Source organism: Temnothorax longispinosus, chromosome 7 (genome assembly GCF_030848805.1).
Source record: "Temnothorax longispinosus isolate EJ_2023e chromosome 7, Tlon_JGU_v1, whole genome shotgun sequence".
In the NCBI taxonomy this organism is placed as follows: Eukaryota; Metazoa; Arthropoda; class Insecta; order Hymenoptera; family Formicidae; genus Temnothorax; species Temnothorax longispinosus.
Genome location: NC_092364.1, coordinates 6365125 through 6380121, shown reverse-complemented (window position 1 = coordinate 6380121; position 14997 = coordinate 6365125). Strand labels below are relative to the sequence as shown.

The 14997-nt window shown below is 32.0% G+C and overlaps 2 protein-coding genes and 1 long non-coding RNA gene across 5 annotated transcripts; 1 reads left to right on the top strand and 2 right to left on the bottom strand.

The window, feature by feature from the left end:
* Nucleotides 1-1166: 1166 nt before the first annotated feature.
* Nucleotides 1167-3410, bottom strand: LOC139816644 (uncharacterized). The gene is made up of 6 exons (XM_071784290.1): nucleotides 2947-3410; nucleotides 2650-2754; nucleotides 2249-2374; nucleotides 2014-2160; nucleotides 1564-1933; nucleotides 1167-1410 (listed from the first exon to the last, which is right to left on the bottom strand). The coding sequence occupies exons 1-4, from the start codon at nucleotides 3038-3040 to the stop codon at nucleotides 2075-2077; spliced, it is 411 nt and encodes a 136-aa protein (XP_071640391.1). The 5' UTR covers nucleotides 3041-3410; the 3' UTR covers nucleotides 1167-1410; nucleotides 1564-1933; nucleotides 2014-2074.
* Nucleotides 3411-3846: 436 nt separating this feature from the next.
* Nucleotides 3847-8356, bottom strand: LOC139816730 (uncharacterized). 2 transcript variants are annotated; one of them, XR_011733069.1, is made up of 8 exons: nucleotides 7858-8356; nucleotides 7389-7658; nucleotides 7004-7239; nucleotides 6556-6865; nucleotides 6312-6398; nucleotides 6151-6212; nucleotides 5774-6066; nucleotides 3847-5702 (listed from the first exon to the last, which is right to left on the bottom strand). It is a non-coding gene; the product is annotated as an uncharacterized lncRNA (long non-coding RNA). The 2 variants fall into 2 exon arrangements; XR_011733068.1 differs by having other exon boundaries at nucleotides 8053-8356.
* A 275-nt stretch (nucleotides 8357-8631) lies between these two features.
* Dlc90f (dynein light chain 90F) lies at nucleotides 8632-10162 on the top strand. Of its 2 annotated transcripts, none has more exons than XM_071783095.1 (4): nucleotides 8632-8849; nucleotides 8912-9009; nucleotides 9356-9521; nucleotides 9650-10162. In XM_071783095.1, the coding sequence occupies exons 2-4, from the start codon at nucleotides 8989-8991 to the stop codon at nucleotides 9796-9798; spliced, it is 336 nt and encodes a 111-aa protein (XP_071639196.1). In that variant the 5' UTR covers nucleotides 8632-8849; nucleotides 8912-8988; the 3' UTR covers nucleotides 9799-10162. The 2 variants fall into 2 exon arrangements, with proteins under 2 accessions (XP_071639196.1, XP_071639195.1); XM_071783094.1 differs by having other exon boundaries at nucleotides 8634-8849; nucleotides 8928-9009.
* Nucleotides 10163-14997: the final 4835 nt, after the last annotated feature.

The following is a 14997-nucleotide window of genomic DNA, read 5'->3' as shown; positions in this document are numbered from 1 at the left end:
TACTTCCCATTCGTACAAATCGCGGAATATTGGGCAGGCATATTTCGGCATACAATATTCGCTGGCAAAGTTTATAGCATCCTCGAATATTCGTTCGTTATCATCTAACCATCTATTTTTGATACACAAGCGCAGCCAGAGAAACCTGCGAGATACGTGCGCGATATGTTACTCGATCAACTGCAAAACAATCTGAATATAGAAAAGTATATTAGTAATATAGAATATAGAAAAGTATATATTTACCTTATTTCCCTCACACAAATCTCCTGATCACGCAGAAACGTATCTTCTATCTTTCGTAACTTCTCTGCCGTCAGAACCGTATTAGGCAATGCAAGTAAATAAGTTAAAAATTCTATTATAGCGAAATCATTAGACTGGTCCAAGTTTTTGGCAAAACACGCTGTTTCTTGTTCGACCCACCTCTGCCAACGACTCCTTATGACCATGGAATTGTGATAAGAAGGTGGGAAATCTGGTTCATTAAACCATTTATCCCAATCTACAGTATTTAAAATCTAGCCACAAGATAAAAGTTGTTATTCGTTGTTTAATAAACTAAAATTAAGAACTATAGTTTATTTGCATAAAAATCATGTTACCTTGGGTTTTCCATTAGTAGAAAAATATCCATTCAGAAGAATCTCAAAACGATCAGTCGTTAGGATTTTACGTTCTTTACAATGTGGCCATAAACCATTTAAGAGAAAACTTTTGAATTCTTCGGGGCCACCTATCTTATCTTGTAAGTAATTCAAAAACACACACCCTTTTTCCGACACGTACTTGATAATGTTTATGGGCAATAAATTTTGCGTAAAAACAGGTACTAAAGAGACGGTTCGTAACTCTGGCTGTAACAGTAATTCAGTTTCAGAAAATAGTGTAAAAATATGTAAATGTAACTGTAATAGTATAATTCAGTTTCAGAATATAGTGTAGTAAAATTATGTAAATGTAACTGTAATAGTATAATTCAGTTTCAAAAAACAGTGTAGTAAGTATGTAATGCATATGAAGTGGAAAGCACACGTAGGAAGTGGAAAATAATATTATTAATCATATTTAATACATTTCTTTTTGTAATTTTAACCAAGCAAAATTAATACTTTACCATATTCAGCACATTGTTAATGCCTTTTATTTTTAGAAATTCGCGAATATCTTCGGCGTCTATTATATTATTTATAGGATTCCTATAAATGAATGTACTAAGGCCTTTAATCAACCACAAGTGTTTGAAATTGTCAATCGCAACTGCCTTTCCTATCCAGCTCTCAATGATGTTTTGAACAATTGTATCGATCATAGAATACTGTCCTTCGAGTAAACTTGATGACACGAATGTCATATCAGGATATTGCATATCGAATTCCGGCACATTTGGTGGAAGCACACATACATTAACTATATCAACATATATCATTTTATAAACATATTAAAAATAAAATAGTAATAAAATAGTAATATATATATATATATATATATAATTGTGTTTAGTCACACAGTAAATATTAAATATACAAGATATTTTAAATCTATAACAATAAACTGATATACCTTTGTCACGTTTTATTACGTTCTAGTGTATTAATTCATAAAGAAAATAATATTTTAAATATGGTATCGAATTTTTATCTTTGTAAAATCAATTAATAAATAACAATGTCGATTGCTACGAATAGATACTTGAGATTAAGTATTGCACAATGCAATGAAAGTCTCGCAGAACCGCTATACACGATTCTATCTATAACAGCATTGATGGTAAATATATAAACAGCATTAATTGCCATTATTAAATATTCGTTTATGGCGGTGCCAAATGTGAAGGTTGGGGTCAGCAATTTGAAACAGCAATGTGCTTATTCTCATCCGCATAATAAGATACCGTTACGACATCGCCACCCACATTAATGAGACATTGATCCTGGAAACATATTTTTTTATGAAATATACAACAAGCGTGGGAATGTGTATAATGCAGGTAAAATAATGTTTTTTACTAACTTGATTTTTGTGAGGGCTGTGAAGAAGCACACACTGCGTCATAAAGAACGCTACCATAACGTTACCGCCTAATGCCGTAATGTGCGCGCGAACAATTGCCAAAACTTCCATTACGAAACTGTGGGTGAAACCACTCAATCCACCATTCTGATGTAACACATCATCATCATCAGGATTTTAATAGTTGAATTTCTAACATTCCGTTGAGAATAATCGTCATTATGAACTCATTCACCTCCCGTATCGATGTACTTTCGCAAATGAAAAATAAATTTAGGTTGCCTTGATATCTCTCTATCCTTCCACCTGGTAGATAAGATAAAGGCGTTATATCTACCCTGTATCTTCCTTTCAAAGTCACCTGTAAATAATTAAAATATAAAGAAAAATTAAAATAAAATAAATTAAAATATAAAGAAAAATTCTTGCATTTTTTAACGCTTAGCATTATAAATTTAAAAATATACGTGTTGAAAACTTGAAAATATCAGGAAACGATAACAAGTGCAAATATTAAATTATATATTATATATATTTTTTTCTTTTAAGAAAAGATTCTTACGTGTTTACGTCTATGAGTAGTGAATGATTTTAAACGCAAAGGTGAGCGTGGTCTTTGCTTTTATATAGGGGTACCTCTTAAAGTGGCGGGATTTTCTATACAAGTGCGTGTTGCATTGTCGGATGTAACGTTGTTCTCGAGATGATCCTCGTCTAGGCTGAATATCATATCACTATCATCTAACAGAGGAAATAAAAGAATTAATGCCTTTGTTTTAAAAGATATGGATGGCACTAGACGTTCAGCTACAAAAATGTAGCAACTACATATGTATAAGCGTGAATTATAATATAAAATCCGATAATATAATTATACATATAATTTTCGATAAAAATGTAAATGAAACTTGTAAACAGAATTGCAAAAAGTACCTGATTTTCTTACTTGATCCTTGCTCAAGGAACAACACACGATTTTCCTTTTATATTTATTCGTGATCAAAGGTTCTCCTAAACCAAGTGCCATACCAACGCCCTACCCGTCAATCGTCCTGCATCCAAAGTAATCTTTATCGCGAGTATGGTTGACGGACAATATAAATTTTATCGGTATTTAATGATAAAGCTTGATACCCGTGTTTCACTACGGTATGTTAAATAAAAAGAACCAAGTCGATATCTCATCGGGCCTAAGAGATATGGAGAAATTCGTAAAAACATATTTTACCTCGTTTCACCCCCTTAGGGGTTGAACTTATAAAGCTTCCTTCTTACGACATGGCAGGAATATGCGCCAATTTCATAAGTCACTAGATTTAGGGGTTTAGGTTGGACGTTGATGAGTCAGTCAGTCAGTTAGGACATTTGTTTATATATGTATGAAACAAATGTCCTAACTGACTGACTGACTCATCAACGTCCAGCCTATATATAGATTACAAGAATTATATGTATTACGCAACAAAAAATTTAATGATGACATATCACTACACGCGTAGAACTGTGTTGTATGTATGTGTGTATATATAGATACATATACTCTAATTTAGTATAAGGTAGAGCAATGTGAAGTAAATTTTAATAGCTTAAATATGTATTAAAAAATATATTTAAAAAGTTGTATTGTTCGATAAGACAAAAATTTGAAAACGGAAATAAATTCGGTAAACTATGCGTCTTTCAATAGATGTTTCTTAAATAAATCTTCTAACACATCGTAAAATAAAGAAATAACTGAAATAATAATAAATAATTCAATAATATTAAAATACAAAACTGAAATTTTACAAAACATTTATTTATTAAAATAAATATATTTTAAAATTTTCAGTATTTATCGAAATATTCCGTAAATTAATTTTTGTCTTAACTAGACATACAGACGCGCGGTACGCGCTATTTAATTTTAATATGATAGGTAAAGGTACTATTACTGTTACATCATTAAGCTTTATTTTAATATCTCTATAATACAGAATAGCTAAAGGAACAGAATTACATATAAATAATTATTCAGTTCTATTTAGAAGATACTGATGACATTAATATATCATACAAAAGAATTACAAAAAAAATTCTTCTAATACATTTATTTTTTTATTTTTTCTCTTGAATATTTGTTTGTTATAAATTTCGAACAATAGTTATTAAAATTTAAATTGAATGTATATAGGACAGAATATAATATAAATCGTTACGTTATAGAACAGGCCTACAGCTGGTTTGCACATTTCAGTCGATCTTATACTTACTATATTACATTCTCCATTCTCGCGTTTCGTAGCATCTAGGCTGTTTACGGAAACATTATAAGATGCTCGAGCTCAGGGATGGTATTACATTGAGAAAAAAAATTAACTGTACGCGCGGACTAAATTTGTCTAATTGTTGATCCAATGATTGATTCAACAATTATTAAGTTGCACTACGAAAAGTATAATCATTCGATAATTTATTCATGTGATCCATCAAAATTTTTTAATAAAAATTAGTTAATTTAACTAATGTTAAACCAACTAATGTTTAGTTGAACGTATCAGACTAAATATTTTAGTTGGATGAAATACATTTTGCGTTTTTCAATAAATTTTTTTTCTCAGAGCAGCTATAAATATAGTGCGCCCTCGCGCGCGCCTGAGTGTGTGTGTGTGTGTGTGGTGTGTAATAGGATATATATTACATATTATATAATAATTATACATATATTACGTATATTTTAAATATATAAATATATATATGTATAATATATTATATTATATTATTATATAAATTTTATATGCATATATAATAAGAACTATGACCAGTAAATACACCAGCGCTGGAAGTTTCACACAGGCATACGATTTATAAGTTAATACCTTCTCTTAGCTTAGCTCGAACCATTTATGGCTCCGTGAACAACATATATGCTACGAAACGAGAGAAGTGAAGTTAATAGTAAGCAACATCGGCCGTATCGCGCAAATCTACTGTAGTGTCATTAACCAATCACAGGACCGTATTATAGCATCTTAAGACATTAAAGACGGTCTTGAAAATAAGCACCGACTATGAATTCCGCAATAAAGAATTAAATAACAGAAATAATAATAAATAATTCAATAATATCAAAATACAAAACTGAAATTTTACAATACAATACAAGAAGTTAATATAGTAAGCAACATCGGCTTGCGCTTCGCGCAAATCTAGTAGACCTCAATTCAACATCAAGAATAAATGATAATTAGCTTAGCTCGAACCATTTATGGCTCCGTGAACAACATATATGCTACGAAACGAGAGAAGTGAAGTTAATAGTATAAAGCAACATCGGCCGTATCGCGCAAATTTACTGTAGTGTCATTAACCAATCACAGAAACGTATCAGTATATGAAGACGGTAAAAGATGCCAGAGCTCAGGGATGGTATCTTGAAAAGTTGTACCGACTTTAAATTCCGACTTAGACAAATCAACCTCAAGAATGGATTCCAATTTTTCTATGGTTTCGGGAAGCATTTTGGAACGATTATTAGGCTCCTTAAACCATGACTTGGCCAACTCACGAGTTACTTAATCCCATTTGTGTACAAATCGCGGAATATTAGGCAGGCATATTTCGGCATACAATATTCGCTTGCAAACTTTAAAGCGGGAATTTGCACATCTAACCGCCTACTTTTGATACACAAGCGCAGCCAGAGAAACCTGCGAGATACGTGCGCGATATGTTACTCGATCAACTGCAAAACAATCTGAATATAGAAAAGTATATTTACCTTATTTCACAAATCTTCTGGTCGTCCAGAAACGCCAATTCTAGCATTTGTAACTTTTCTTTTGGCACCGCAGGCAATGCATGTAGATATGTTAAAAATTCTATTTCAACAAAATCATTATAGTACTGTGTACTTCTTGAATCAGATCACGATCCACCGGATCCACTTCTTCTTGTTCGACCCATCTGTCCGCTTTAAGGTGCCAATTAGTTTTCCTTATGGTCATGGAATCGCGATAAGAAGGTGAAACCTGGTCTATATAACCATCCATCCCACTCTACAGAATCTAACAGCTAGCCACAAGATAAAAGTTGTTATTCGCTGTTTAATAAACTAAAATTAAGAACTATAGTTTATTTGCATAAAAATCATGTTACCTCGCCTTTATGGTGAAAATGTTGGGAACAGAGAAGTCTTAAAACGATCAGTCGTTAGGAATCTATAGGTAAAAAGAAGTGGCAATAAATATTGTACAAGAAAATGTCTGAAATCTGTGGGACCACCTAAGATAGCATGTAAGTAATTCAAAAACACACACCCCTTTTTCCGACACGTACTTGATAATATTCATGGGCAATAATTCATCCGTAAAAACAGGTATTAAAGAGACGGTATCCAACTGCGGCTGTAATAGTAATTCAGTTTCAAAAAATAGTGTAGTAAGTATGTAGTAGCAATGCATATGAAGTGGAAAGCACACGTATGAAGTGGAAAATATTATCAATCAATATATTCAGTACATTTCTTTCTGTAATTTTATCCAAGCAAAATTAATACTTTACCATATACTTAGCAGATTGTTAATGCCTTTTATTTCTAGATCGTTGTAAAATTTCATTTTTTTGTCGATTATTTTATTATTTATAGGATTCCTATAAATGAATGTACTAAGGCCTTTAATCAACCACAAGTGTTTGAAATTGTCGATCGCAACTGTCCTTCCTATTCAGCTCTCAATAATGTTTTAAACAATTGTATCGATTATAAAATACTGTCCTTCAAGTAAACTTGATGACACGAATGTCACATAAGGATATTGCATATCGAATTCCGGCACATTTGGTGGAAGCACACATACATTAACTAATTCACCTACAAATATTATTTTATAAATATATTAAGAATAAGATAATAATAAAAGGAATAAGACTGACAATTCCTTATAAAATAAAATGCATATAAACATATTGTACATATAAACTGAAACGACAAATTAAGTTGAAATATTACCCAAGAAACCATACGACTCTTTGATGTTATACTATACAGGATGTCCGCAATTTTATCAAGAAATATTATACACCGCTGACAAGATTCCTCTTCAGCCCAAATGTCTAGATACATAGGTCTAGATACATCTTCGCGTCTTCTGTGCAAACTTCTTAGTGAACCTACTATAATATATATGTATCGCATACGGTGGTATACGGACTTTACGGAGTTGAGTCGTGTCAGTCAATGACAAACTGAAATATGTATGAATTGCAGGATTAAGTAATGTGCAAGAGCAACGAAGAGTATAAACGTATCAACTTTTTGTTAGTAATTAATTAACTTGTAATGCATTGAATAAAATATTTAACATTTACACTTTATTATGTTAAATATAATATACCTTTTATTTTACGTAACGTGCAAAAAATTGTCTTGTGCAATAATATAAAAGAATGATCGATATCTCGCATTTATTTTTCAAGACAAGTTACAATGTAGATAGAAAGAATATCATTTTTCGTAAAAGTAAATTATAAGAAAAGTTAAATATATCTTAGCACAATCTCCGTAAATGGCATTATCTTATAATTATTGAAATATTTTCAAGCGCAGGATTTTGTTTCGCAGGCAGATACATTTATAGGGCCACATCGTCCGCCACAAATTGCAACTAGAACCACAATAAGATTAAGAATTATTTTACATAAAACGACAAGAATATATTTGAAATTTAATCAAACAGAAATATTATTTTAATATTTAGCAAAGATAGAAAATGAATCTGAATAAGTAACTTCAGAACCTATAACTTCTAATGAGAAAAAATTCACTCTAAGTTTATCACAATCAATTAGAAGCATATATCCTACCCAGCCAGAATATTTCTCGCTATGGGTATACATCATATTGTGTGTATGCTTTAAAATTACTTTAAAGCAGTAATTAAGACATGATTGATTTACATAATTTCAATCTCTGTATCTGATAAACCGAGGATAAACAGTAGATTCGTATAAAGACCTTTTATTTAATTAAAAAATTATAAAGAAATTTTCACGACTAACTTCTTCTTGCGCATCCTCCATCTCGAGTAAACACTAAAGACTTGCTTTCACACCAAAAACGATTTCTGTAATAATTTTAATACTTATTATTATTCGTCCGATTAAAAACGATTGTCAAGTTTAGAGCAGCTAAAAGTAGACATCACTAAATCTGATGGCTTTGTATATGTATATATGTATTGTACGGGAGGTAGTGAACATTTTTGACACTATTTTCGCAGTCAGTGAATATAATGGAACAATCCTATCTATATTAACTGACTGCCGACTGCTGACTGCGAAAATAAGTGTCAAAAATGTTCCCTGCCTCCCGCATATGTATATAATGTATACTAATATATATTGGGTATTGGGTGGGGGTGGGGGTGGGAAGTAACCAGGACTACCAGGGTTGCATTCCAAAATTCACTCTGAGTAACTAAAATCTATAGTTTACGTCACGTACCTACACTATAGCATTTTAGTTAACTAGAGTGAATTTTGGAACGCAGCCCAGGAGTAACCAGCATGCAGGAGTAACGACAACCGGCGTTACCGACGAGGCGGTGTGACCGACTGTGACGTGACAGTTGATATTATCGACTACGGCTGGCTATATTTATATACGGACAGATTGTCACACGGCGTTATTACGAGATAAGTAATTGCAATAAAACGAACGCGACAGTGCGACGATCAGGCCTCGTTAGTGCGATATTTTGTCGAGGTGCAAGATACTTGCGGTGGAAAATTGGGGGCAATCGTAGGACTTCTTCCATTTCCAACATTTCGATTGTTGCTACAAGCCAGATTTCGTGGTATTTACTTTTCAGCTGCTCCAAACTTGACAATCGTCCTTGATCGGACGAATAATAATAAGCATTAAATTATTGTAGAAATTATTCTTGGTGTGAAAGCAGTCTTCAGTGGCCAGTGGTGCTTTAGTGTTTACTCGAGATGGAGGATGCGCAAGAAGAGGTTAGTCGTGAAAATTTCTTTATAATTTTTAATTAAATAAAATGTCTTGATGTGAATCTTCTGTTTATCAGATACAAAGATTGAAATTATGTAAATCAATCATGTGTTAATTGCTGCTTTAAAGTAATTTTAAAGCATACACACAATGTAAAGGGTGCTTCTAATTAATTGTGATAAACTTACGAGTGAATTTTTTCTCATTAGAAGTTAGGTTCTGAAGTTACTTATTCAGATTCATTTTTATTTTTTAATGCTAAATATTAAAATAATATTTCTGTTTGATTAAATTTCAAATATATTCTTGTCGCTTTCTGTAAAATAATTCTTAATCTTATTGTGGTTCTAGTTGCAATTTGTGGTGGACGATGTGAGCAACATTATCAAAGAAGCGATTGAAGTGTCAATAGGTGGCAATACGTATCAGCATAACAAAGTTAATCAATGGACTTCGAACGTGGTAGAGGCGTGCTTGGGCAATCTTACAAAATTACAGAAGGCTTACAAATATATCGGTATGCAGAACAAACTAATTTCTTAGCATTAGGAGAGAGGTTTTATATTAACGTCTCCCTTCTGTACATTCTGGAATAATGTCGTTTTTCATCTGAATTTCACTTTTCCTTAAATCGAATTGTTGCAGTGACTTGTACAATCATGCAGAAAAACGGTGCTGGACTTCATACCGCGAGTTCATGTTACTGGGATAACGCTACCGATGGCAGCTGCACGGTGCGCTGGGAGAATAAAACCATGTACTGCATTGTATCTGTTTTTGGACTGGCCTTATAAATTTATCTGTCTGCGAAACAAAATCCTGTGCTTGAAAAGATTTCAATAATTTGGCAATTATAAGATAGTGCCATTTTCAAAAATAAAACGTTCCGTTCTACCAGTTATTTGACAAAACTTGGTATTTTTGCACAAGCTACAGAAATTAGATAAATAGAGGGGCACAAATGATTGTGCTGCTTAAAGGTAGTTACGCAATGCAATGAATAATATATGTGATATAAATGAAATCGAGCATATATACACAAAATAGGGAGATTCTGCTAAGATATATTAACTTTTCTTATATTTACTTTTACGAAAAATGATATTCTTTCTATCTATATTGTAACTTGTGTGAAAAATAAAGGCGAGATATCGATCATTCTTATATTATTACACAAGAAAATTTTGTGCACGTTACGTAAAATAAGGTACCTATATCTAGATTCAGCACATGATCTAAAGTATATAGGTACCTGGTTGTTAGACAATAGAAAGAAATATAAACCATCAGCAATTTGCGCAGGTGTTAGTTTATACAATGCAGGAGAGTTTGGACGTGTTTTATATTCAATTTGAATTTTACATCTGAAAATATTGTAGGTGTATTCAATGCTTACATTAATTATGGCTAGTAATTGTATTATTCTAGAAATATCTTATTTTTACCTTATAAAATAAGCAGTTTCAGCAGCTTCTGGTGACTGTATGCGAAATGGACGTCCAAGAGATTTGTCTCGAGATACTTGACTGTCAAAATCTTCAATTTCAAAATCTAATTATAAATGTGTTCCATCGATGTCTGTGACCCTTGATATATCAAGTTCTAGGTTATCTAAAGTCTAATTATTCGATAACATATATTATTAACCAGTCAATATTTTTGATCGATATATAAAAAGTGTCTACTTAATGTTTCGACCTATAAGGTCATCTTTAGTGCGGTATAATAAAAACCGTCATTTATAAACAGAGATGAAAATATCTAGTCAGATTATAAAATTTGCAAATCTTGTAATCGTTTATATGGAATTAATGTGTCTGGATTAGGCCTTTTTGTGTGTGTAGAGTCTCTTGATGTGCCATTAAAAGTGGTGGGTCTGGCTTCTTTGGTAATGATGTTAAAGTAATGATAAAGTGTAGGCTGGTAAAAACGTTAAATCAATCTTAAAGAGAGTTTGTAAAATACATGTGTGTCGAACCATTGTTAAAAAGTAAGTCAATTCGATCCATCACGGTAATGGCACATCAAGAAACTCTACAAAAAAGTCTAAACCAGATCCTTTCGTATTAATTACATATAGATGATATACAAATTTTACGAATTTTTTAATTTAATTAAATGTCATGAACTTATCTATAAGTCTTTGTTACAACGCCCTAAAGATGACCTTATTACAAGTCAAAACGTTTGTCACATTATTTATTTAAATTTGTAGTATATTTTTAGCACATACACCTGGCGTGGTACGTTAGCCCCTCTTATCTTCTTTGTTTTTAATTCTTTGAACTTTAATCTTCTATTACATATTTTTTAATTTCCGCATTTATTTGATTATTATAAGTGGCACGTGTAATCGATACCGATTTAGATTTGGTTGTGGATTTTAATGAAAAAGTAATTAAAGAAAAAGCGATTTTGACAATAGAAATAAGAACACCTCTAAATAAGAATATAGTAAATTTGTACATTATTTATTTAAAATAATATATTCTTAGCATGTACACCTGTCTTGGTTTGCTAGCTCCTAATGTAATAAGTACATGACAGAAAATGATATATCGAAATGGGGAAATCATTATAGTAATTGCGTGTGAGATTTGTCAAATGCAAGCAATTCTTGGATCATTGTGTTAAATACAATATATTTCATGCATTTAAGAATATGCGCAGAATGTTGTCAGTTAATTAAAATTGTGAAGAAATAATCTAATTTTTAAAAGTGTAAGTTACTAAGGAGCTAAGGATATGTGCAGCAGTTTCGTCTTTTAAATATTATAATAAATTCCGTAAATAATTTAAAAAAAAAGTAAATTTAAACTTTACACATTATGCTTACGTAGCTAAGTAAATAATTGAAATACCTAGTATCGCAAAAGAGTGTAGATCATTAGAACGCCTTGCAGTATCCATTTTATGAGAGTCACGTTACGAGCCTTTTGAAATCACTTGCGATATAGTAATCTTCATGTCTAAACTGGCTGCAGTATTGGTTCTAACTTCTACCACTTTCTTTGTTTGGCAACATATTCTGTTTATTAGAATGTCGGATGTCAGAGTCAAAGTGACTGTGATTTCTCTCGCTTAAATATATTCGAATTAAATAAATTTAGTAAATCACACTGTAATACACTGCGGGATTGATTTACCTTAATTAAATCTTCTAACTCCCATTCCTTTCGTTCTTTCCACTCATACTCAGATTCACATTTTCTTTATTTTAAATAGGCAGAAACTAAAGAAATGCGCTATCAAGAAAGTATTTTTCGTGCCCGTTCACAAGTGCAACGGATACAGTTAGCTTCTCTGTTCGGTTTTTAACACTTTGGGTAATGGAATACTATCGCGTCAAAGTCATATTCGTTATAGTCGGCGAAAAACCATGTGATATTATGATGGTGCCCCAAAAAATAAGCACTGAACTTCACAAGATATGCGCACACATATAATGGACACGAGACGAGATATTTTACATAATAAAGTAAGTGTCAAATATTTTATTCAATGCATCATAAGTTAATTACTAACAAATCGTTGATATGTTACAGTTCTTCGCTGCTCACACCACTCAATCTTGCAATCCGTATAAACACTCAATCTGAAATTGATAAAAAAATTATATTTTGATACATGTAAAATTTATTGTTATATAAAAACCCACAAAAAAGTATTAGGTATATGCATGCAAATTCTGCAAACAGATATATATATATTTTTTATCAAAAATATCCGTTTAATAAAGCAGAATACTCTGGAACATTTGTTTCTCTAAAATGCTATTATTTCGATAAAAATTAATGTTAGTAATTAATTGAATACATAAAATTAAATATTAATTATATCCGTTGAAATGGACCGTGCTGCCCTGAGCGACAAATCGACATATAACATATGTGCTGATCACCGGCAGTGCAGACTCAAAACGACCGTCTGATTGCAGAGCACTTTTGATCTAATATATCCAATGAAAAAACAAACACAAAACCGGCTTTGAGCTTTTGCGGTCTAGAAACTTTTAACACTTTTTGTAAAATAATTTTAGATCAATTATTCTCTTCTCTTTATATTAAGCATTACGAATGTTATTTTTGCAATATTTTGGAAGCTCAATTTGACAATTCGTATATACTATTCTGTATCCTCAACTCAAGTTTGAGTAATGGGTTATGCGGCAATGTAATCACAAATTTAAAGTACGATATAAAGTTTGTTATAATTACAGTTTTTACATGAAATTAACAATCGCGTTTATGAATTCTGTCGTTAAATAATTTACAATTTTTATCTTTGCATTTAGTAAAAGAAATTTGCGTGATTTTGGCGTGTTGCTAGTTATTTTTATTATAAGTTAAATTATTGCTAAATACTTATATTTTAGTTAGCTATATCATAACATTAATAATACGTGTCAATCGATCTATTCGGTATGTTACGTAACTTTTAGGTAGGGCTGTCAATACTTATGGAATTTTGATAAAATCCCGCGTACGCTAAAGTCGCACTCCAAAGTTGAAATTCGTGCTGCAATTTCTTTCCCAATTGCAAAGGTGACGAAATCCTAATAAAATTAATAAAGAGCTTAAAAAAGCGATAAAAACCAAGAGAATTATTCTTTTACACGATGGAGTAAGGCCGCATTGCACGTATCAACGTAGACATTTCTTGTGCAGCAATTTTGTTGGGAATTGTTGGGATTTTACCTCATCCACTTCACAGTCTGGACCTTTGACTACCATTTTTGAGTTCTTTTGAGACCTGTTGCAGGAAAACGATTTAAAAAGAAAAAATGAAAATCGTAAGCAAGCATATTCTGTATATACATGGACGACAATTTTCCAAAGACGGAATCTTTAAATTAACGAACCGCTGGAACAAGTGTCTTAACGTATTAAAAGTAACTACGTAAAAAAATAGTTCATTGTACTTTTACACGTACTTACACGCATTTATGTGCTAATAAACATTTTGCATATTCTTCAAGAGTTATTAGGTGCGCAACTAAGTTTCCGGGTTTCACACATAAATGGCACCAATAACACATGTACTCGACTTACATGTTTGAAGTTGTCTGAAGTTATAGCTTGGACATCTGTTAACAATAACCAGTCGTTATACCAACACATATCGCAACGCAAAAATATTTTTTCTAACAACGGAGATGTCGAGTTTTGTGCCAAATAAACAGCATTTGCGTCCAGGACACCATCAAAACGCTGAAATGGGATCTGCTACCGCACCCGCCGTATTCGCCAGACCTGGCGCCTTCCGATTAGCACTTGTTCCGGTCGATGGCGCATGGCTTGGCTGGGCTACACTTGACCAATTTCGAAGAAGTGCAAAATTGGTTGGATAAATGGTTTCGGTCCAAAGACGCGTCATTTTATCGTCGCGGTATTCATGTATTGCCAGAGAGATGGCGAAAATGTATATGCTAGCGAGGGACGATACTTTGAATAAACCATTTTTTGTATTTATTGATAAAAAAAAACCCGGAAACTTAGTTGCGCACCTAGTAGTTCCTTAATACCTTAGTTTTAGTCCTATGCTTCTTATATGTGTACAAAATATATATTGCTTACTATGCCATGGCTTTCCACATACACATTAATATATAATTTTTATTATGCATACATAATTCCTTCATCATTCGTATACACAAATATATTATATATTATATATATCGAAAGGCTCACAAGATTAAAAATCAATCCAAAATAAAATAACATCGAGCCGCAAGGTGAAGTGTTATGAAATTCTATATTAAGATAACAAATTGACAAACCTTTCGGACCCTTATGGGATCATCTTCAGTGTCAAAATACAATTAAGTCCAAAGTTCAGAAAAAGTTAACGTACGTTACATTTACACTAAAATTAACGCAACTAAATTAACGCAACAACGTTGAATCCGAAGTAGACCATACTATAACAATTGTGATTTTGTCAAAATTAATTCAGCGGGTTTGCAGAAGGAATATAATATTATTACTTTTTAG

Excerpts from the sequence above, each read along its gene's own strand:
- Dlc90f (XM_071783095.1), top strand. The coding sequence starts at position 8,989 with ATGGAGGATGCGCAAGAAGAG. Across the intron at positions 9,010-9,355 it reads TGGAGGATGCGCAAGAAGAG|TTGCAATTTGTGGTGGACGA; the intron begins GTTAGTCGTGAA and ends TTGTGGTTCTAG. Across the intron at positions 9,522-9,649 it reads GAAGGCTTACAAATATATCG|TGACTTGTACAATCATGCAG; the intron begins GTATGCAGAACA and ends GAATTGTTGCAG.
- LOC139816644 (XM_071784290.1), bottom strand. The coding sequence starts at position 3,040 with ATGGCACTTGGTTTAGGAGAACCTTTGATCACGAATAAATATAAAAGG. Across the intron at positions 2,375-2,649 it reads AAATCCCGCCACTTTAAGAG|GTGACTTTGAAAGGAAGATA; the intron begins GTACCCCTATAT and ends AATTATTTACAG. Across the intron at positions 2,161-2,248 it reads AAAGTACATCGATACGGGAG|AATGGTGGATTGAGTGGTTT; the intron begins GTGAATGAGTTC and ends GTGTTACATCAG.